The sequence below is a fragment of the Dipodomys spectabilis genome, unplaced genomic scaffold, assembly GCF_019054845.1.
Source record: "Dipodomys spectabilis isolate Male_0828 unplaced genomic scaffold, ASM1905484v1 ptg000069l, whole genome shotgun sequence".
Lineage (NCBI taxonomy): Eukaryota > Metazoa > Chordata > Mammalia > Rodentia > Heteromyidae > Dipodomys > Dipodomys spectabilis.
This window is the reverse complement of record NW_024870746.1, coordinates 13,648,773-13,670,701: the sequence shown is the minus strand read 5'-3', so window position 1 is coordinate 13,670,701 and position 21,929 is coordinate 13,648,773. Positions and strand designations below refer to the sequence as shown.

General features: G+C 39.6%; 1 protein-coding gene across 1 annotated transcript in view; it reads right to left on the bottom strand.

The window, feature by feature from the left end:
• Positions 1–20,600, bottom strand: part of Eprs1 (glutamyl-prolyl-tRNA synthetase 1) — a 65,200-nt gene extending 44,600 nt beyond the window's left edge. The window contains exons 1-8 of the mRNA XM_042681397.1: positions 20,450–20,600; positions 17,744–17,828; positions 15,130–15,229; positions 14,061–14,217; positions 12,250–12,389; positions 9,214–9,308; positions 3,227–3,353; positions 2,371–2,563 (exon numbers count right to left, since the gene is read on the bottom strand). Of these exons, the coding sequence (XP_042537331.1) occupies positions 2,371–2,563; positions 3,227–3,353; positions 9,214–9,308; positions 12,250–12,389; positions 14,061–14,217; positions 15,130–15,229; positions 17,744–17,828; positions 20,450–20,495 (943 nt within the window). The 5' untranslated portion in view covers positions 20,496–20,600. The remainder of the gene's footprint in view (positions 1–2,370; positions 2,564–3,226; positions 3,354–9,213; positions 9,309–12,249; positions 12,390–14,060; positions 14,218–15,129; positions 15,230–17,743; positions 17,829–20,449) is intronic.
• Between the last annotated feature and the right edge of the window lie 1,329 nt (positions 20,601–21,929).

Genomic DNA, 21,929 nt, shown 5'->3' with positions numbered 1-21,929 from the left:
AATACTACAATAGCTCATACCTGTAATACCAACTATTCAGAGAATCACTGTTGTAGGCCAGCCCCAACAAAAAAGTTAGCAAAACCTATCTGAAAAATAACTAAAGCAAAAAGGACTGGGGTGTGGCTCAAGTGGTAAACCACTTGCCTAACAAGTCCAAGGCCCTGAGTTCAAATGAAAGTACTACCAAAGGGCGAAAGAAAACACAACACTTAAAGAAATATACTCTGTAAAGATGTTATAGAAAAGGTAAAATCAAGAGTCTACGAATATAGCACCAACCAAGGATACGAGAGAAAGTATATTATCCGAAGGGTTTTCTCATTTGTTGCCATCATTTTATTTCCCTGACATGGCACACCTTATCAGCTCATCTCTTCTCCCCTATAAAATGTGCTTCTAAAGAAACATTCTTTTCTTTGGCAACCTTAAGCCTAGGGGTCAGACCAGTTTGTCCTGACCCTGGGGAACCTTAAGTACTGTCACTATAATGTTCATCTAAAGAACATGGGGTAGATAGACCAGGTGTTGGTGGCTCACACCTGTAATTCTAGCTATTCTCAGGAGGCTGAGATCTGAGGTTGTTTGATCTGAGCTGGTTTGTAGCCAACTCTGGCAGAAAAGTTTATGAAACTCTTATCTTCAATTAACCACCAAAAAGCCAAGGAGCTGTGGCTCAAGTGGAATGTCATACTTGAGCAAAAAAGTTCAGGGACAGGGTCAAGGACCTGATTTCAAGCTCTAGGACCAGCAGAACATGGCATAAGCTAAAAGCATGAGCTGTGGGTTCCTGTAGAAAATAGGAAATTCTTAAATCACAGAAAACAACCTTTTTATCTCAGGTGACTGTGGGTCTACCTATTTCAGCATATTCAGTCTATTCTAAATGAATAAGAAAGAACTGTGAAGCTGGGTGCCAGTGACTCACAAGTATAGTTCTAGCTACTCAGGAGGCTGAGATATGCAGATTGCAGTTCAAAGCCAGCCCAGGCAAGAAAGTCCTTGAGACTCTAATCTCCAATTAACCATTAGAAAAGCAGAAGTGGCACTGTGGATCAAGTGGTAGAGCACTCACCTTGAGCTGAAGAGCTCAGGGATAGTGCCCAGGCCCAGAGTGGAAGGAAGGCAGGAAGGCAGGAAGGAAGGAAGGAAGAAAGGAAGGAAGGAAAGGAGGGAGGGAGGGAGGGAGGGAGGGAGGGAGGGAGACAGAACTGTGAAACAGGACCTTTCTGTGTAAACTTTAGAGATACAATGGACATTTTTCCTGTACCCAAACACACACACACACACACACACACACACACACACACACACACACACACACAGATCAAAACAAGTGTAAAGTCCCAATTGTTAACTTTTAAAATGAGAATTAAAAAAAAGGTTTAATATAGCAATTTGAATATTTCCAAATACTTCAAAAATAAAATATGAAAGTTCTAGCAACATAATTACAGAGACTACAAAATTAAAATACCCCAATTTGTGAGCTCAGAAGACAAGTCAACAACTGATAAATGAGAATGGTATGCTCTCAGGCTGGGTACAGGACAGCAGATGCAAGACCAACCTGAGCTTTTAAATAGTAAGCCTGTCTAAAGGAAATAAAAAAAAGTATGCTCTTTAGGCAGGTGATATTTCAGTAACATAGGGTACCCACATGTTAAAAGGAAGACCTGAATGCAAATAGTGTTATCATCTAACATTTTAGAAACGTTAAACATTTAAAGAAGTATAAGGGCTAGGGATGAAGTGGTATCGTGTGCTAGTCTAACATGTACAAAGCCCTGGGTTTGATCATCAGCACCTCAAGAAAAAGACCTACAAAATATCACAGTAAAGCAGGGCACTGGTGGCTCACGCCCATAATACTAGCTACTCAAGAGGCTGAGTTCTGATGATAGAGGTTCAAAGGCAGCCCGGGCAAGAAAGTCTGTGAGACTCTTACCTCCAATTAACCACCAGAAAACCATAAGTGGCACTGTGTCTCAAGTGGTAGAGCGCTTGCTTTGAGCTGTAGAGCTCAGGGACAGTGCCCAGGCCCAGAGCTCAAGCCCCATGACCAACATAAATAAATAAATAAATAAATAAATAAATTAAATATCACAGTAAGAGAAATACATGCAAAAGACTGCATATAATAAGTAAGAACTAAAGACATGGGCTCTTTAAATATGGTTGTGATCGGTAATAAAGCAATAAAAATGTAAAAGATTACAGAGAAAGAAAAAAGATTTCTAAAATACATTAGCATAGAAATCACACTCAATGTGTTTCACGTCAGCATCTCTTACAATAATGAAATCATGTACTGCTAAGGAAGCCTAATACAGAATATAAATTAAAACATCAGACAAAACTATGCCTTACAATTATTTCTATGTTTGGATGCTATCCTCTGTTCACGTTCTGCTTTCATCTGCTCAGCAGGAGTATCATCAACATAAGCCTTCCCTTCTTGAATTAGTTTCTCTGCATATTTCATTATAGTTTCAAAATGATCTGATGTATAAGTAAATTGATTTGGTTTGATATGCAGCATTGCAACATCTTCCAAGATAACCTGCAATAAATTAAAAAAAAAAGTGCATAGTTTCATTTTTCCCATTATTTCCAATCCCTGATACTGCATTTTGAATAAATGTAATTAAAAAAAAAAAATCCATCTTAAATAGCCTGAAAAAGGCCGTGGAAGTTGTATGATATTAAGTCAGAAAAAAAAAAATTACTCATTACGTCAGCTTCCAAATTTTCAGCTCCAAAAGCTGATCTCATGAGGGGGCTTTGATTTACTCTGAAAAAATCAGTTATTATTTATTGATCATATCAACAATCCTTTGTATCCTCTTGGAATGTACTGTAGTGCTTCTGAATAAAGATGAGACAAGAGGTAGAAAACTACATTTTCCAATACCTATTTAGTGATTATTTCATTCATAAACTTAGTATTATATGACAGTAAGAAAACCTGCCTCCAGTGAATTTGTTACTCATAGGAAAATACAGCATGTAGGTAAATTCTATAACCGGAGAAGAGAAATTTTTTGTTTTGTATAGGAACTTGATATTTTTTGGTTTGGGTCTCAAGAACATACATAGGTGGAATATATAAAAGGGGGGAGGCAGCTATGAAACAAAGTTTGCTTTTCATACCGTGAAGGTATCAGGTTACCCTCTAACTTTAATTTACTTTTCTGAAAAAAGTCATCACTACACTTTTAATTACCTTCTCAAAATCTTCCTTTTCTTTTTCAGGATTTGTGTCATCAAATCTCATGATCAGTTTCCCTTTAAAGTTAACCTGGTAGTGCTGGTTCAGAAGAGCAGCTTTTGCATGCCCAATGTGTAAGTAACTAAAACAAAAACATTCCACAAAGAAACTCATTAACAGGTCTTAACTAAACACTTCAACTTAACCCTGAGGAGATGAGAACTAAACAGATCTTCTAACTAGTACTGCAACCATATTTCACTTTCCAACAGGAAGTACTATGATAGAAAAACTGACAGAAAAAAAAGCAAAACAAACTAGGAATATTATAATACAAAACAACTTTGCACATAAAATCTCATGAACAAGTACAGTATTTACAAAAGTTGCAATGTTCCTTTTCCCCCCAAGAGTAATAGTCACCTGGAGGAAAACTGCTTCTGAAACCATTTCCAATGCCAGCTGGTAGTGTCCCCTTATTATACGACTTGATGCTACTGGAATTGGACAAGCACCTAGTACCCACTAGAGAGAAACACCTCTATAACTGTCGCTGTCACTGTGATGGCTAAATGAGAACCTACGAGAATTATGAAGGCAAAAGAACTGGGCATGAAAGCTCACACCCGTTAATCTTAGCAATAGAGACTTTTATTAGAGTTGGAGGATCACAAATTCCAGACCATCCAGTTCGACTTAGTAATATCCTGTCTCAAAATATTTCTTTCTCTGGAAATTTTATTTCTCTAGGCTTTAGTCGTCTCAAATGCCAACAAAAAGATTTTAACCAAATGACTACAAAGGTCACATCTAGTATCAATGAATCAAAATGTATAATATTCTTTTGAGACAGGCACTGGTGGATCATGCCTATAGCTACCCAGGAAGCTGAGATCTGAAGAAGGGGGTAGGAGAGGAAGAAGCTAAGAAATAGTATTGATAATTTATCAATATTTTCCTCTATCAATGTATTTATTTATTTATTCATTTTGCCAGTCTTGGGACTTGAACTCAGGCTTGGGCACTATCCTTGAACTTCTTTTTGCTCAAGGCCAGCACTCTACCACTTGAGCCACAACATCACTTCTGCTTTTTCTGTTTATGTGGTACTGAGGAATTGAACCTCGAGCGTCATGCATGCTAAGGAAGCATTGTACCACTAAGCCACATTCCCAGCCCAATCAAAGCAGTTTGTAAAAAGCAATGTTCTGTAGGGCGCCGGTGACTCATCCTATAATCCTAGGTACTTAGGAGACTGAGATCTGAGGATCATGGTTCAAAGCCAGCCCAAACAGAAAAGTCCGTGAGACTCATATCTCCAATAAACCACCAGAAAACCAGAAGAAGCTCTATGGCTCTCAAGTGGTAGAGCACTCTCCTTGAGCTGAAGAGCTCAGGGACAGCACCCAGGGCCAGAGTTCAAGCCCAACGACTGAGGAAAAAAAAAAACAATGTTCAAAGTAGCATCTACCTGTAAATTTCTAGCACTTAGGATTCTGAGGCAGAAGGGTCTTGAGTTGAGGTCAGCTTGGGTTACAGACCAAGACTCTATCACCAAAAACTTTTACAAGGAAATTAATTAACTTGGCCATTATTGTTTAAATTATAATCATTTGGGAAGAAAACAAGGTATGAAGCCAGTTTAAATAGCTCTTGCCAATTTTTACCACTTTCAGTTTACTACAGCAGTCACCATTTTAAGATAAGTCATCTAGTTCTAATAGCACACCTTTGACATGAAGTGATATTGATATTATGAAAAATACAACTCCATTTATGACAATGAAAGCTGAATGTAGGTGGCTCATGCCTATAATCCTAGCTATCCAGGAGGCTGAGATCTGAGCATCATGGTTAGAAGTCAGCCCAGGTAGAAAAGTCTCCTTGAGACTCTTACCCCCAGTTAACCACTCAAAAACTGCAAGTGGAGCTGTGCCTCCAAGTGGTTGAGCACTAGCCCTAAGCAAAAGAGATAAGGGACAGTGTGCAGGACCTGAGTTCAAACCCCACAACTGCAAAAAAAAAACACAAAAAACAAAAGTCAATTAAACATGGCCTTGCACATGCCTAGTAAGCACTCTGCCACTGAATGACACATCAATCCTAACTCAATTAAGTTTCTACAAATTTAGACAGAGGTCCAGATCAGTGATTGGCTTATAAAAAGGGTTTTTGCATGCATAAGTAATAGAACCAACTACAATGTGCAATGCAATTTGGGCTTTTAAAAATTGCCTACAAAAAACAGAACTGCATATGCTCTAGAAGATATCTTAGAACAAAAAAGTTATTACACAAAAATTGATGAAATCCCAGAAATGGATGGAGTTTAGTGAAGAATATCAATATTTGTTCATTAGTTATGATGAAGTTACCATATAAATGCAAGATGCCAACACTATGAAAAACTGGATGTAATAAATATAGAAACTTCCTGTAAATCTAAAACTATCCTAAAATAAAGTAACTTAAAATAAAGGGCCATGGATTCCCAGAAACAGAAAACTAGATGTTAACTTGAAGCATGTTTAATTCAGCAATGAGCTACATCATTCAAAAAGATACAGTTACTGATCACCTATTGTTTGAGTTAATGTGTTTAGCTTTAAATATAAAATTAACTTAAGAAGGATAATGTGGAGCTACAGTGTATGTTTCCCATGAACAAGATGCTGGGAGGGAAGGAAGGAGGAGGAAAAGAGGGAGGAAGGAAGGGGAGGGAAAAAAGACAATGAGGAAAAAATAAAGGAGAAAGAGAGAGGGAGACAGAAGAGACAAAGTGAAAGTAGGAAAAAAGGGGAAAGAAAAAAAGGAGGAGGAGAAAAAAGGTCTTAAAGAAAAATACATCTGAATCAGCAATAATGTATATAGCTCTAATAATGTATATTCCAAGCTTCAGGAAAAACACTTGAGACTATAAAATACCGTAACTAAAATAATCATCTGAAGAAACAATAGTGAAAGGAAGTAAGAATCATGCTGCTTTAGTTACCAGTAATACTGAATTAGACTTCTGCCATGCACAACAGTGTAATTTTTAGCTACAAGAGCCAGATGGCAGATTTTGAGTTTGGCAAGATATTAATACATCGTATGAATCAGCTTCTAAATAGTGCCTTCCTCAAAAGGTTGTTCAGATTAATGACTTACTATATAGAAAGCACTTGTTAGTGCCTGTACTTGTTAGCAAGTATATGGGGATATGATGAAATTTATGAACAATAATGAAATACTGATTATATTCCAAATCCCTACGTATATAAGAGCATCTCTCCGAAAATGACGTAATTTAGAACAGATAAACATATTTTATAATATATATGTATAAATATGCTAATCCAATATTCAAGAAGTGACAGTGATAAAAAAAAAAGACAAAAAATGGCATAGCAAGAAATAGTATTTAAATGCTACTTATTTATTTTTTTGTCGGTCGTGGAGCCTGAACTCTGGGCCTGGGCCCTGTCCCTCAGCTCTTCAGCTGTAGACTAGCGCTCTACCACTTGAGCCTCAGCCCACTTCTGGCCTTGTCTGCTTATGTGGTGCTGAGGAATTGAATTGAGGGTCTCATGCATGCAAGACAAGCACTCTACCACTGAGCCACCTTCCCAGCCCCTTAAAAGCAACTTTTATCAAACAACTAAGATTAGTAATGCAAATGACAAGTATGACCTCTCATATCAAACACAGAAATAGAATATTGGGAGGAAAGGACTCATGATATCTTTAAGAACTGAACTATGGCTGGGCATTGGTGGCTTATGTCTGTAATGCTAGCTACTCAGGAGGCTGAGATCTGAGGATCATGGTTTGAAGCTATCCCTGGCAGGAAATTCCATGAGACTTTTAATCTCCAATAAACTGTTCAGAAAAAGCCAGAAGTGGAGCTGTGGCTCAAGTGGTAGAACATCAACCTTGAGCACAAAGAGATAGAGATAGCACTAGGCCCAGGATCACAAAAAAAAAAAAAAAGATTGAACCATGTAACATAAATGCTATTTATTTCATTGAGTCACGAATCAAATTTGTTATTTTTTTCAGTCATTTTTTTTTTCATTTCTTCTACCATCCCCTAGTACAGAAAAGAAGCCATGAGCCAGTGGCTCTTGTTTCTAATCCTAACTACCTCAGAGGGTGAGCTTAGTAAAGGTTTGAGGTTCAAGGTCAGCCCAGGCACAGAAGTCCATGATATTCCATCTCCAAAAACAAAAAGACAAGGTAGAAGAATGGCTCAAGTGGTAGAATGCCAGTAAAACAAGCAAGCTGAGCAAGCTCAAGGTTAAGTTCAAACCCTAGCACCAGCAAAATAAAGTAAAAAGTATGCAACTATACACCTGGTTTTTCTTTTAGTTTTTTTTTTTTAATGTGGTATCAGGAATTGAACCCAGGGCCTCCTTCATGCTAGACAAGTACTCTACCACCAAGCCACATTCCCAGGCCTAGACTGGTTTTTATGATGAGATCATTTGTAAAGATCTATTAAGTACATAGCTAAAAGAAAATTGTTTGCTGGGTGCTGGTGGCTCACATCTGTAATCCTAGCTACTCAGGAGGCTGAGATCTGAGGATTGCGGCTCAAAGCCAGCCTGGGCAATAAAGTTCATGAGACTCTTATCTCCAATAAACCACCAGAAAACTGGAAGTGGTACTGTGACTCAAGTGGTAGAGTGCTGGACTTGAGCTGATGAGCTGAAGAACAGCACTTAGGCCCAGAGTTCAAACCCCACAACAGACAGAAAAACAAGAACAAAAAGAAAATGGTTTTCCTATCTGCCAATTTCTGTTATCTACATATTCTATCTACCACAAAAGGATAAGAATGTGAAATTCTTATCTGAAACAAAATCTGAAATTAAAGTTGTACAAAGAATCATTTCAGCTGGGCACCCTGTGGCTCACACCTGTAATCCCAGCTCTTAGGAGGCTGAGATTTGAGGATCACAGTTCAAAGCCAGCCCAAGCAGGAAAGGCCCTGAAACTCTTATCTCCAATAAAACCACCAGAAAAAATGCAAGTGCCACTGTGGCTCAAGTGGTAGAGTGCTAGCCTTGAGTTTAAGAGCTAAAGGACAACACTAGGCCCAGAGTTCAAGCCCACGACCAAAAAAAAAAAAAGAATCATCTCACAAATTAACACTGTTTCTAAGGTTCAGCATCTAGGTGCACAAGTGCATTAGTAATGTGTCTTTAGTAAGGCTTATTTTATTATATTAGTATCACAGGAACTACAAAGCTTGATATTCCCCTTAACTCTGCTTCAAGGAGATGGATGTGAAAAGGCAGACTCCCTTCAGGCTTAGGGAATGGTACACAAGGTTTGAAGCAGCCCCATGCTATGGCTTACAGCCACAACAGTCTTTTCTTAAATGAGTGGACTCTTTGATTATAATTTTCTATGTTTGCCAAGAGCTAATGAGTTTAGGAAACTTGTTACCAATGGAAAGAACTAAGTAGGAATGTATTTTTCAACACATTTCTCCATTTGAGAGAAAAAAATACTGCTATCTAATTCTACTATTAATATAAAAGATGACTGGAAGTATCATACAAATCCTTAGTGAATAAAAGCCCCCAAATCTTAGAATACAAATAAAAATTAATCCCTATTTATAGACATTTTAAAATTTAAATTTCCTACCTCTTTTTTTTTTTTTTTGTCAGTGCTGGGATGTGAACTCAGGGCCTTGCACTTGCTAGGCGAACACAACCATTGAGCTACTCTGCCAGCCCTTATTTTAATGTTTCTATTTGTAGTATTTTCTTATTTCTATTTAAAATGGGGTAAAATTTCAATGTCTCTTCTATTCTTAATAAGCTAAAGCTACAAATTAAAATTCAACTAATATTATGTTAATAATTAAGAACTATTATGACTTTTTAACTCCCATCATCAAAATCTTATTTATTTCTTTTTGTATCAACTCTTTAGTATTAGAAGTTGGGTAACTTTTAAGGTTTTCCCACTAATATATTTAAGTGTAAGTTTGAGATGTATTTCCTTACCCACTAGCTTCTGGAGGAAATCTGACAGTAACCTTTCCCATCTCTGCACCTGGAAGCTCAACAAACTTCCCAACGTCTTGTTTTTTCTCAGGTGCCTGAAAAGAAAAACATCAACAACAACAAGCTATACGGTTAAATACTTAAGAACATGTTCACTATACCTACTAAATGACACACTATAGTAGTTATGAACAAAATAATGACTAGACCATCATCCTGCACTTGGGTAATTAAAAGTCTGATGAAGGAAATAAATAAAAGCACACACCAGTAATACCGATAGTGTTTTTAGAGGGTACAGTTAGAACATGTAGTTAAAGCTAATCAACAAGCTAGGCACCAGTGGCTCACCCTAGTAATCCTAGCTTTTCAGGAGCCTTTGATCTGAGGATTGTGGTTTGAAGCTAGCCTTAGGCGAAAGTCCATGAGACTCCTATCTCCAATTTATCACCTAAAAAAACAGATATGACTCCAATAGAAGGGCACTAGCTTGAACACAAAAATTCAGATAAAGTGCTCAGGCCCTAAGTTCAAGCCTCAGGATCACAACAGCAACAACAAAATTTTAAACTGTGAATCAACAATATCCAGGCCTTCAGGAAAAGCTTACAAGGTAGTAAGAACCACATTGGATCTTTCCTGATTTTGGTTTTGTACAGATACGGAGGCTTGAATTCAGGGCCTCAAGCTCTCAATTGTCTTTTTCTACTCACAGGCTAACAATTTACCACTTGAGCCACAAATTCAATTCTAGCACTTCACTGGTTAATTGGAGGTAAGATTCTCTTGCTTTTGTCTGTCCAAGTTGGTTTTGAATAGAGATCTTCTGATCTCTGTCTTCTGGGTAACTAGGATTATACATGTAAGCCACTGACACCTGGTTCCAACCTGCATCTTTAAAAAGTGGAAATGTGCCAGGCACCAGTGGCTGCTACTCAAGTAGCTGAGAGCTGAGAATCAAGGTTCGGTTCAAAGCCAGCTCCAAAGCCAGCCTGAGCAGAAAAGCCCTTGACACTCTAATCTCCAATTAACCAAGAAGCACTAGCCTTGAGAAAAAAAGCTCAGGGTCAGTGCCTGGAGCAGAAATATTTCAGATGGAAAGGCTAAAGGGGCTAAAGGGTTTAGAAGCAAGACACAAAGGCAGGGAAGGGCAATACAGTATCTATGCATAGTATAGGTTCATGAGCAAGGAAGCTGAAATACATTAAGTCCAAAACAGAATGTATAGGCCAGGTAGTGGTGATTCCTGTCCGTAATCCTAGCTACTCATAATGCTGAGGTCTGACAATCACAGTTCAAGGCCAGTCCAGGAGAAAATAAGTCTATGATATTCTTATCTCCAATTATAGCAAAATACCAGAAGTGGAGGTGTGGCTCAAGTACCAGCCTTGAGTGAAAAAGCCGAGCAAAAGTTCAAGCCCCCATACTAACGCACAAGGTTTGGACTTGGCTTTTACGCTTCAAGTAATGGCATCCTCTAGGGGAAATGAAATGTTACTTTCATATTTTAAAACACTACCTAGGACAGCTAAGATGCAGAATTAGAGAAAGATAAGACCACATGTGAAATGGTATTTAACAAAGATGCAATAACATAAGCAGAGAAGTAGGGTTGGATAGAAAGAAACCCTGTAGATAGGAGAATAAGAGGACTTGTTGACTCATTAGATGGGAAAAAAATGGTAAAGGATTCGCCAAAGTATTAGGCAAATTTTACTACATCAGAAAAACCTTCATTAAATAAGAACTATACTATTCATGTCGATGCTGTGAAACCGATCAAATCAGAATGATTCTAGAGAAGAGGACTTTTTCTACTGTACTCTATCCAAGGACTCAATGGTTAAAAACCAGAAAAGAGAAGATTCAGGAGAAAGACAGTAAAATAATAATAACTAGGTTGAAGGTGTAGATTGAGGGAATGGGACTGTAGTTTAGTGATAAGAGTGCTTGCCTAGCATACATGAAGTCCTGGGTTTGATTCCTCTGTACCACATAAACAGAAAAAACCAGAAATGGTGCTGTGGCTCAAGTGGTACAGTGCTAGCCTTGAGCAAAAGAAGCTCAAGGACAGTGCCCAGGCCCTGAGTTTAAGCCCCAGGACTGGCAAAACATGTCGACTGATGGTAGAACATGGGCTTAGCATAGATGAGGACTTGGGTTCAATCCCCAGCACTACACAACAAAACTAGAGAAAATTTAGTTATATAAAATTTGAATTGTCTACGAAAAATACTGGAGATTCAATCTTTCACAAGTATAAAGATTAGGGCTTTAAGTAATCCACCAGTTAATGTCAAACTAAGATTTAGCAACAGGAGATTCTTCTAAGATAATCCTTTTTCACTGTGAAAAGATAAGTTCATTTTTTGGTAGTGCCTATGAATTCTAGGTTAAGCAAATACTGCCACTGGGATATACTCTCAGTCCCAGAAAATAAGTTTTATGAGCAGCAATAATTTCCTTCTCAGAGCCACACTGAAACATTAGCATTTAAGAAAGGGGGAGGGCTGGGAAGTTGGCTCAGTGGTAGAGTGCTTGCCTCAAATGCATGAGGTCCTGGGTTCGATTCCTTAGCACCACATAAGCAGAAAAAGCCGGAAGTGGTGCTGTGACTCAAATGGTAAAGCACTAGCCTTGAGATGAAGAGCTGAGGGACAGCGCCCAGGTCCAGAGTTCAGCCCCCACAACCGGCTAAAAAAAATAAAGGGGGAAACGGTCGGACGCCAGTGGTTAACACCTGTAATCCTAGATACTCAGGTGGCTGAGATCTGAGGATTGCAGTTTGAAGCCAGCCTGGGCAAGAAAGTCTGTGACAGTCTTTATCTCCAATAAACTCCATAGAAAAAATGGCTTAAGTGGCAGAGAGCTAGCCTTGAACACAAAGAACAGCACCCAGGCCCTGAGTTCAAACCTTAGGACTGGCAAAAAAAGAAAAAGAAAAAAAAAGAGAAAGGAGGAGAACAAGGAGGGAAAGCTAGGGAAAGAGGGGAGAGAAGAAGGAAGGGAAGGAAGGAGGGAGGCAAACAGGCTTACCACTTTAGCTTTGCTTGTTGAAACATCCCACTTGGTATCTACTGACTGGAAGGCCTGCTGGGCTTCAAGAAAACCAAACCAGCGTTTTACATGAACTGGAGCCTTGTTCTGTTTCATTTGTTCTTGCCATGCAGCACTTCCTATTAGCAAACATAATTTAAAAACTATTCTATAAATCTGCAACCTCAAAAGCAAAGTTCTAACCATGGTTAATTCACGTAAAAGAGATTCAAGTCCTTCTTCTGCAATAAAAAAATTTACACATGTCCTAACACTTCAATGTATTTTACAGAGTTGAAAAAAAAAAAATCACTTTTTCTTACTCATGCCACACACATTGTAAAACCAACACTTAATTAAGAAAAAGATTTCAAGATGAACTAGAAAAAACAAAATCAAGATAATCAAGATGCTCTCTGGATGCTGCTGGTAGCTAATACCTATAATCCTAATCCTACCTATTCAGGAGGCTTAGATCCAAAGGATCAAGGCTTGAAGCCAATCCAGGCAGAAAAGTCAGTGAGAATTCATCTTCAAAATAAACCTAAAACTGAACTGAAGGTATAGCTCAAGTGGCAGAGCACCAGCCAAGCAAGCAACCTAAGTGAGTAAAGGATCTTGAGTTCAAACTCCGCTAATGGCAAGAAAAAAAAAAGGCACTTAAGTCTGTTTAGCAGTTTAGCATTTCAAAGCTACATTCTTAAAAGAACAGTAAGAAGCCAAGAGCAAGTGTCTAATGCCTGTAATCCTAGCTACTCAGGAGGCTGAGATCTGAAGACTGGTTCGAAGACAGTGCAGGCAGAAAAGTCCCCCATGAGACTCTTATCTCCAATTAAACACTCACAAACCCGAACAGCAACTATAGCTCAAAGTGGCAGAGTGCTAGCTTTGAGCCAGGCCCTGAGTTCAAGCCCCATGACCAACCAAAAAAAAAAAAAAAAAAAAAAAAACAACAAACTCCTGTAATACTAGCAAGGGAGGCTAAGGTAGGAAGGAGTCAAGTCCAGAGATAAGGGCATGACTCAAGTAGGAGACTATCTGCCTAGCAAGTGAGGCCAAATTCAAATCCCAGGGCCTTATTATATATATACCTCAATAAAATCATATATTTTAAGTAAGTGGAGTTTTCTATATATGTTATATTTCATGAAGCTTTTTTGTCTCTTCAAAATAAAAGGCTAACAGGTTTCCCAAGTTGATAAACACTTCTTCCTATGTGCAGCAAACTAGTTGTAGAAGAGGAATAAGTAACCTCCCAGAAAAGTGACACCTCAAATCACTAAATTAGCCCTTCTTATAGTCCTAGTGATTTTTCCAATGCGAGCTAAGCGTAATGTCCAAAGTAAGGATGAGGCAGCAAAGCTGATATAAGAGACTGAGGATTTTAAGCAAGAATGACAAATGCAAAGGCAAGAGGAACTTAAAAGAAAATCCCCAGGGCTAGTAGAGGACAAGAGATTCCTGTAACTGGATATAAACAAGAAATTTGGATGACTACTCTAGATGAACCCTCTTAAGTTATGGCCTAAACATGTGTGTATGTATAGGTTGGGTGTGTACACATACATGCATGCACATGTGTGAATACTTTTTATCCAGCAAAATATTAAAATATTAAATGATTAAAATAAAGTATTTTATTTGGGCTTGGTGGTGCACAATTGTAATCCTAGCCTCTTGTGAGGCTGAGGCAGAATATTGCTTAGGTTTAGGAGTTTAAGGTCAACCTAAGCAATAGTCAGCCTCCACTTTAAAAAAAAAGAAAAAAGCCAAAACCATACAATGCATATTTTAAGAGGAATTACTGATACCTTTTAAGGTGGCCCATACACATAGATCTGCTAAGGTCAAGGAGTTCCCAACTAAGTATGTTCTCAAAGACAGGCAATGATTAAGCTCGTTGATGGCAGAAGTAAACAAATTACATGAAGGTAATTTTGTAGACCTGAACTCCAACCAGTGGTCAATCTGTGAACACAAAGAGAGAAAAGAAATACACTGCAGAGTTTAGACTTTTGAAAAAGATGACCACAAGAAAAAAAATGGTAGTAATCTAGCACAACATATTTGACTTCCTAATGTAAAAACATACTTTTCTTACCTCAAATTTTTGAATTATGTGGATTCAATTCTAGAAGCACAGGATCTAAGGTGGCACTTAGATAAATATCGTATTTTGTTACTTTCCTGAAGATTTGTGGAAGGGTATTTCAGGAAGAACAAAAAATACATAGACAATTTAGAACTGATATGCCTACTGCCTTATCTACAAAGCATAAAAATTGGATGGAATGATCTATACAGTCTCATGCGCCCATGATATTCTAGGAAGGCAGGAAGATGAAGATGCACTGAATGCCCCCAAAGTACAGTTAGTTTGGGAATAAACAACTTTTTTTTTTTTTGGGGGGGGGGGGGGGGTCCGGTCATGGGGCCTGAACTCTGGGCCTGGGCACTGTCCCTCAGCTCTTCAGCTCAAGGCTAGCGCTCTACCACTTGAGCCACAGCACCACTTCCGGCTTTTTTCTTTTTGCTTATGTGGTGCTGAGGAATCGAACCCAGGGCCTCAGGCATGCAAGGCAAGCGCTCTACCACGGAGCCACCTTCCCAGCCCCCCCCTTTTTTTTTAAGAAAGAGAAAATATTCTAGTTCTTTACTACAGTGGTGATTAAGCCCAGGGCCTGCCAAATGCTAGACAAGTTCTCCATCACTGAGTTATACCAATTCTGAGAATTTTTCTTTCTTTTCTTTTAAAAAAATAAAACCACAATAAACATTTCTTAATTAACACTGTAGAGACAATGTACTGTAAGACAATATTGTTCTCAAAAATCCAAAAGCAATAAATTAAATAAACAAAACATACAAGTAAGTGTTTACCTCAGTATGTTCCATCAGGTTAGTGCCATAGAGCCCAGCTGTAGTGGCAACTCTGGCCAAATAGCGAAGTATGGAATTTATGTCTGTGAACACCACATTCCTAGAGTAAAAGCATGAGGTAAAATATTGCAGTCGTTCTAGTAAACAATAAGTGGTGAGACTATGGAATATATGTAAAAATAGAAATCCTAATATACTTTCTAAGTTCTTTTCACTACAGCAAAATAGATTTGCTTCCTTACTTACCTGTTTCTATCCAATTCTAATTTGTTATAAAATATGGGGCTAAAGCCACTAATTACTTCAGAATGGTCTATGCGTGCACACGTGCGCGTGCGTGCACATGCGCACGCACACACACCCACACCCACAATTGTATAATGCCTTCTAATTTTAAAAATACAACTTCATCAAAGTACTATTTCACCAGGATGGTGGTGAGCTAGTACTCAGAAGGCTGCCTAGCCAGTTCAAGAATCTGAATAAAAAGCATAACACCATCACACACACACACACACACACACACACACACACACACACACACACACACACACACACACACACACACACACACACACACACACAATTCTGCTAGGATATCTCTGAGGCAAAAACTGAAAAATTATTCCCTAAGGAGTTAAACCAAATCTCTTCTCTGGATAATTTCATCAGCCCAAGAAGGAAAGAACTAAAGACACTGACATCAGAAGTTCCCCAAACGAACAGATTAGCTAGAGCTTCCTAGAGTAAGCTCAGAATTAATAGAAACAACTCTCAGTTCAGAAATTACCATTCTCACTGTTTTCATGCTAACTACAAAAGAACTACTACCAGAGGTTGTCAGATGTTTGAAAAAAGCCTGTAATTTTAAAGACAGTGACCAAAATAAATAATGAAACAAAAATTGCAATCAGGGCTAAAGGAATAGCTTAGTGGTAGTATATACAAGCTTAAGACCCTAGGTTCAATCTCCAGCATCTTTACAACCAAAGAAAAATAAACATATAAACAAATAAATTAAGAACAGGGCATTATAAAAGGATTATCCAGAAACATATAACAGAACTCTCAAACGCTAGCATAGTGTCTGACACCTGTAATTCCAGTATGCAAGGGACAGAAACCAGAGGATGTTCAGCTCAACGCTGCCTGAGCTACATAGAAAAGCCTTGTTCTAAAGAAACCAAACAACAACAAAGAACAAAAACCCCAGAGCTCTGATAATAAATATGTGATAGCAGAAATTAAATTTCAACAAGAAATACTGGATAATAATATTGAAACAAACTAGAAACAAAAGAAAATGCAGATGACAACTTAAGAAAACAGGAATTATCTGAATACTATCATTAATAAAACAGAAAATGGAGCTGGGGGTGGGGGAGCTGGGAATGTGGCTTAGAAGTACAGTGCTTGTCTAGCATGCATGAAGCCCTAGGTTTGATTCCTCAGTATGGCATAAGCAGAAAAAGCCAGAAGCGGCATTGTGGCTCAAATGGTAGAGTGCTAACCTTGAACAAAAGCAGCTCAGGGACAGTGTCCAGGTCCTGAGTTCAGACCCCAGGGCTGGCACAAAAAAGAAAAAACAAAATGAAGCTGGGTACTGTCTACACCTATAATCCTAGCCATTCAGGAGGCTAAGATCTGATCATGGCTCAAAGCTATCTCAGGCAGAAAAGTGTATGATACTCTCATCTCCAATAACAACCAAAAAGCTGGATGAGGAGCTATGGCTCAAGTAGCAGAGTACCAGCCTTTGGCAAGAAAGTTAAAAGACAGTGTACAGACCATAAATTCAAGCCTTTTATTTATTTATTTTTTGGGTCCAATCGTGGGGCCTGAACTCTGGGCCTGGGCGCTGTCCCTCAGCTCTTCAGCTCAAGGCTAGCACTCTACCACTTGAGCCATAGCGCCACTTCCAGCTTTTTTCTTTTTGCTTATGTGGTGCTGGGGAATCGAACCCAGGGCCTCAGGCATGCAAGGCAAGCGCTCTACCACTGAGCCACCTTCCCAGCCCCGATTCAAGCCTTTTATATAAAGCCAGGCCACAGTGGTGCGTACCTGTAATCCCTGCAGAATGACCCTGAGTTTCAGGCTAGCCTGGGTCACATAAGGACTTGTCTCAAAAATAAATAAATTTTTACATGTAAATCTTTCTTCACATTTCTAGGTTTTTTTGTTTTTGTTTTTTGTCAGTCATGGGGCTTGAACTCTGGGCCTGGGCGCTGTCCCTCAGCTCTTCAGCTCAAGGCGAGCGCTCTACCACTAGAGCCACAGTGCCACTTCCGATTTTCTGAGTGGTTTATTGAAGATAAGAGTCTCACGGCCTTTCCTTCCCCGGCTGGCTTTGAACCATGATCCATAGATCTCAGCCTCCTGAGTAGCTAAGATTACAGGCCTGAGCCACAGGCGCCTGGCATATTTCTAGCTCTTAAAAACAGATAATGAGTGAAATCACATAGCTAGCTGACAAATATAAATCCCTGTATTCCATCCTTTTAGAATAACAAAGCTCACTTCTTTCTAGGAACAACTCACCAAATGAGCAAGTGAAATAAGCATATAATATTTAATGCTGATTATTTTTAATAGTACTGAAAATAAGAGCACTTACTCAGAAACATGAAGAAGAGTCTCCTTTCCTTCTTCAACAGAAATGCTGACATCACCTTTCACATGTTCTACTGCCAGCAACGCTTCTAAAAATGGAGGATGAAAAGATTTATTTCTGTTTAACGACAACTCAATATTTATAACTTGGATCATAAAAGCAGTAAGGATGAGTCAATAATCCAGCATTAAATCATAATGGGAATAAGCTATTTTCTCAGTAGTTTATACTGTAGAAAGCCTACAGGAAGTCTTATGTTTTATCTCAGAGAAATAACTGAAGAGTAAACTAAGGCTTGGACTACCATGGTAGTCAGCATCTGAAAGCAGAATCAAGGCAATCTTGATCTCAAATTCTAACACTCTGCATTTCAAATTAAAGCCTCAGTATTGGCATGTAGACACAGACACACACAGAGAACACATTGAATATAGTTGCTATGAATTTTTACATTGTAAAAAGAGAATGTTCTTCTCATAGAAAAATGCTAACTATTAAATGTAAAAATAATTGTACAATTGGAAGGTCACCATGACAATCAACATCATAAATTAGATGCTGAAACAATGCATGGATGAAAGGAGCTGTTCGTATGATTCCGTTTTTAAATTATCTGTAAATTGAAAGAAAAAACTGCAGCTGGGAAAGTGGGCTGACACCATCTTAAGTGATTTTATCCTTGATAAAATCATTAGGAATGGGAAAATTCAACTCATGCATCACTAATGGGCTGCAATGATAAATAAGAAATCATATCTGCAGTGGAGAACAAGGATTATTGTGTTACTCGTGCCAAAGATGCATAGAATAAATCTGACTACAAGGAAATGTCAGACAACTAGACTAGAGGGTACTCAAAAGTAAGTGGCTTTTAATCTTCAAGGACAAGGCTATGAAAATCAAGGTTAGACCACTAACCCATTCCAGATTGAAAGAAACGGGGAAGACATGACAATATGGTGATCCTAGACAGAATGTGGACCTTGCTTATGACAGCTATTACTGGAACAGTTAGTGTTAGATTAATAGTGTTTGTAGGTATGGGAATTGTATCAATGTGTATTTTCTGACTTTGATGGTTGTGTATATCAGGTACAGAGTGTTTGCTTGTGGGAGAGGTACACTTGGAAGATTCTAGGGAGGTAAAGTACCAAGTTCTCTCTCCTATCATTTTTATATATGAAATTATTTTAACATTAAAAAGAACATACACTATACATATAATATAGGGAAAGTCTAACAATGTAATCTATTTTTGCTAAATGCTTCATTTAATTTTATTGAAGATAAAACATGGAATTTGAGCAAGTGAGAAAAATTAACTGAAAGTCAAGAGAAGCAACTAGAAAATTAACGTATATATTCTAAAACTGGTACAGAGTTCAAAATGACAAATTTCTTGATTCTTCTAATATTGACAAAATAGTTCTGAGTTCTGTAATTTATAAAGAAAACAGATCTATTACCTCCAGAGTGATTTTCTAAGTGACGTAAGTTAGAATCACAGCTATTTATTACACACCTAAAAGGTGTCAGAACTTTATCTCTAAGTCTTATTTCATTCTGGGAGCCAACACTATATAGAAGACATTCCACCTTTCTTATAAAAGGAAAGGGAACGTAAGCAAGGAACTCATCCAAGTTCCACAACTAGTACTTAGCAGTCAGGACTGAGGCTTCGGCCTCCATCAACCAAATAAATGCCTTTGCCCACAACCACTAGACAGTGGCTAAACTATTATCTAGTGCCTTTCCATCCCCAAATCAAATCTACTTCTTTTATAGAGCTTATTGATTTGCTGTGATGTTAACACATAATTACTGGAACCAATATACTAAAACGTTACCATTTTAATTATTCAAGCCGGCTAATGGTTTATAGGGCCAGGAAGGGGGATGGGAGTTGGGTAGTGCAGTGCTTGCCTCATATATATAAAGCCTTTCTCAGAAACACACGCTGTTTTTAATATGCGCAGACAAACATCAACCTCGAGAATCATCCCCACATGACTCTTCTTATTTAAAATTCTCTAGAATACTTTATGTGCCTAGATCCTTAATATGCATTAACATAAGCGAGTTTATTAAGCTTAAATTCTTCAGCAGTGTAATTTCTCAAAGTAATGAAAAAGTCGAAATCCTAAGCGATCTAACCACCACAGCAATCGCAGGCTGAACTCAGAAGCTGTATCAAGAAAGCAGTACCGCTGACATTTGTGGAGTACATCACCCCATCAATCTATGTGCCTACATACTCCACCACCTTTAAATAAAAATGAGTGCGCTCTCAGGTAACATTCTAAACGCTATCATGACCTGTTCCCTTTGAACTGGATAAATCATATAAGTCGGGTCAAGTGAATTCGGGATCTTGGGGAGAATGTGAACAAGTGGAGAAGGAAACATGCTATTTCTAAGAGGGGTCACCCCACCGAGAGAAGATCCCAAATGAAGACTCCAGTGGCCCGGGCTAACACCGCGCCTCCTCCCACGCCCTCGCAGACAGACCTAGGCAAGGGAGGCCTCCGGAGGCCCGGGACTAGGCCGTGGGCCCTGGACGACTCAGTTCAGCCAGGGGTTAAGTAAAGCCAGGCCGCATCTTCCAGACGGTGACTGCCACTGCGCCAGGCCGGGGCCCGGCGACAGCCCTGCCCCGCACCCCTCCGGCTGATGCAACCCCACACAGGCCGGGTGGCCTCGGCTCCTTACCCAGGGGAGGGTCTCCGGGATTCACCGTGAGACAGAGCTTCGCCATCGCCTCGGGTCTGTAGGCTCACACAGTCGGGACGCTGAAGCCACACGGCAGACAGACTGGAAGCGACAAGGTGCAACGTGTGCAAAGCGCGCCGCACGCCAACGCCGCAGCAGGCCCCGCCCCGCCCGCGTGCCGCGACCGCTGACGTCACCGCGCAAGGCGACGTGCGTCATCACAGCGCGTCTGTCTCTACCGGGGCCTTCGGACACGCCCGCGGGTTGGGATCCCGCGGGTCTGGGCCCGCGTGACGTTGCGCCACTGAGTGAAGCAGAGGATGATGTGGCTTTTGCTGTTAAGGTGTAAATAAAAAAACAAAAAACACTTTTACTTTCATCGTGCCTCACATGACAGCAACGCACACTAGAAAACACAAAATTACTCGTAAGTAGTCCACCCAGGCCAGGCTTTGAGTACGGTGGCTTGGACCAACCGATTGCAAGTATTACTAACTTCTTGTGTGAGAAAACTGAGGCTCATGAAACAGCCGGCTCTTGTACTATCTTTAATCGTACAAAGAGGTCGTTCAGCCTCGTCAGTTTGTGAGGCCAGGCCGTCCCGATCGGTGTCACCCGCTTCCTCGTTCTCCCCATCTCTCCCCACCCCACCTGTCCCCTAGGTTGTCCTGGCGCCGTTTGAAACATCCAGTTTTTAAAGGTGGTCATGGAGCTATGAAAGAAAGGAATCATGGTAGATGACCGCGGTGTATTAAGAAGTGGAACGGTGTGTGCATCCGCACAGTAGAAAGTCGGTGTGTGAGGATACCATGATAATCTCTGAAGGGAGAGGGAGGTTGTTTTCTGTTGTTCTGGTGCCAGTCCTGGCGCTTGAACTCAGATCCTGGGCTCTGACTGAGCTTTTATGTTCAAGGCTAACACTCCACCCCTTGAGCCACAGCTTTCTTGGTAGTTAATTGGAGATAAAGAGTCTCACAGACTTTCCTTTGAACCGCCATCCTCAGAGCTCAGTCTCCTGAATAGTTAGGATTAGAGGCTTGAGCCATCATCACTCCGCTAACCCAGTCTATTCTACATGCTGTTTCCATTGCTGTTCTTGTGTGGTGAGGACCTTAGCAGGCAATGCAGACAGTCCTGCCTAGATGGACTGACAGGGTCATGATTCTTGGTAGATACAAAGTATTAACATAATGCATTATTTTTTCTATAAATGTTTTGGAGTATGTGATATCTTATCTGGAGTTGGTACATGAATCCTAGACCCTCGACTTTTCATTTCTTTGGACCACCTGTGTGTGCAGTAAGTCTGTTTAAGATCAGAAGAGGATTTTTCATCTACCTTTTATCTGTGGCCCCTCATGCCTCTTCCCAAGACTCAGAGTGCCCCTCCCAGTTTGAGAAAGGTCTACTTCACACACTGTGTGTATACTTGCTGGACTATCTTGGGTTTTTCTGCTCTGTTCTTTCTTTCTTTCTTTTT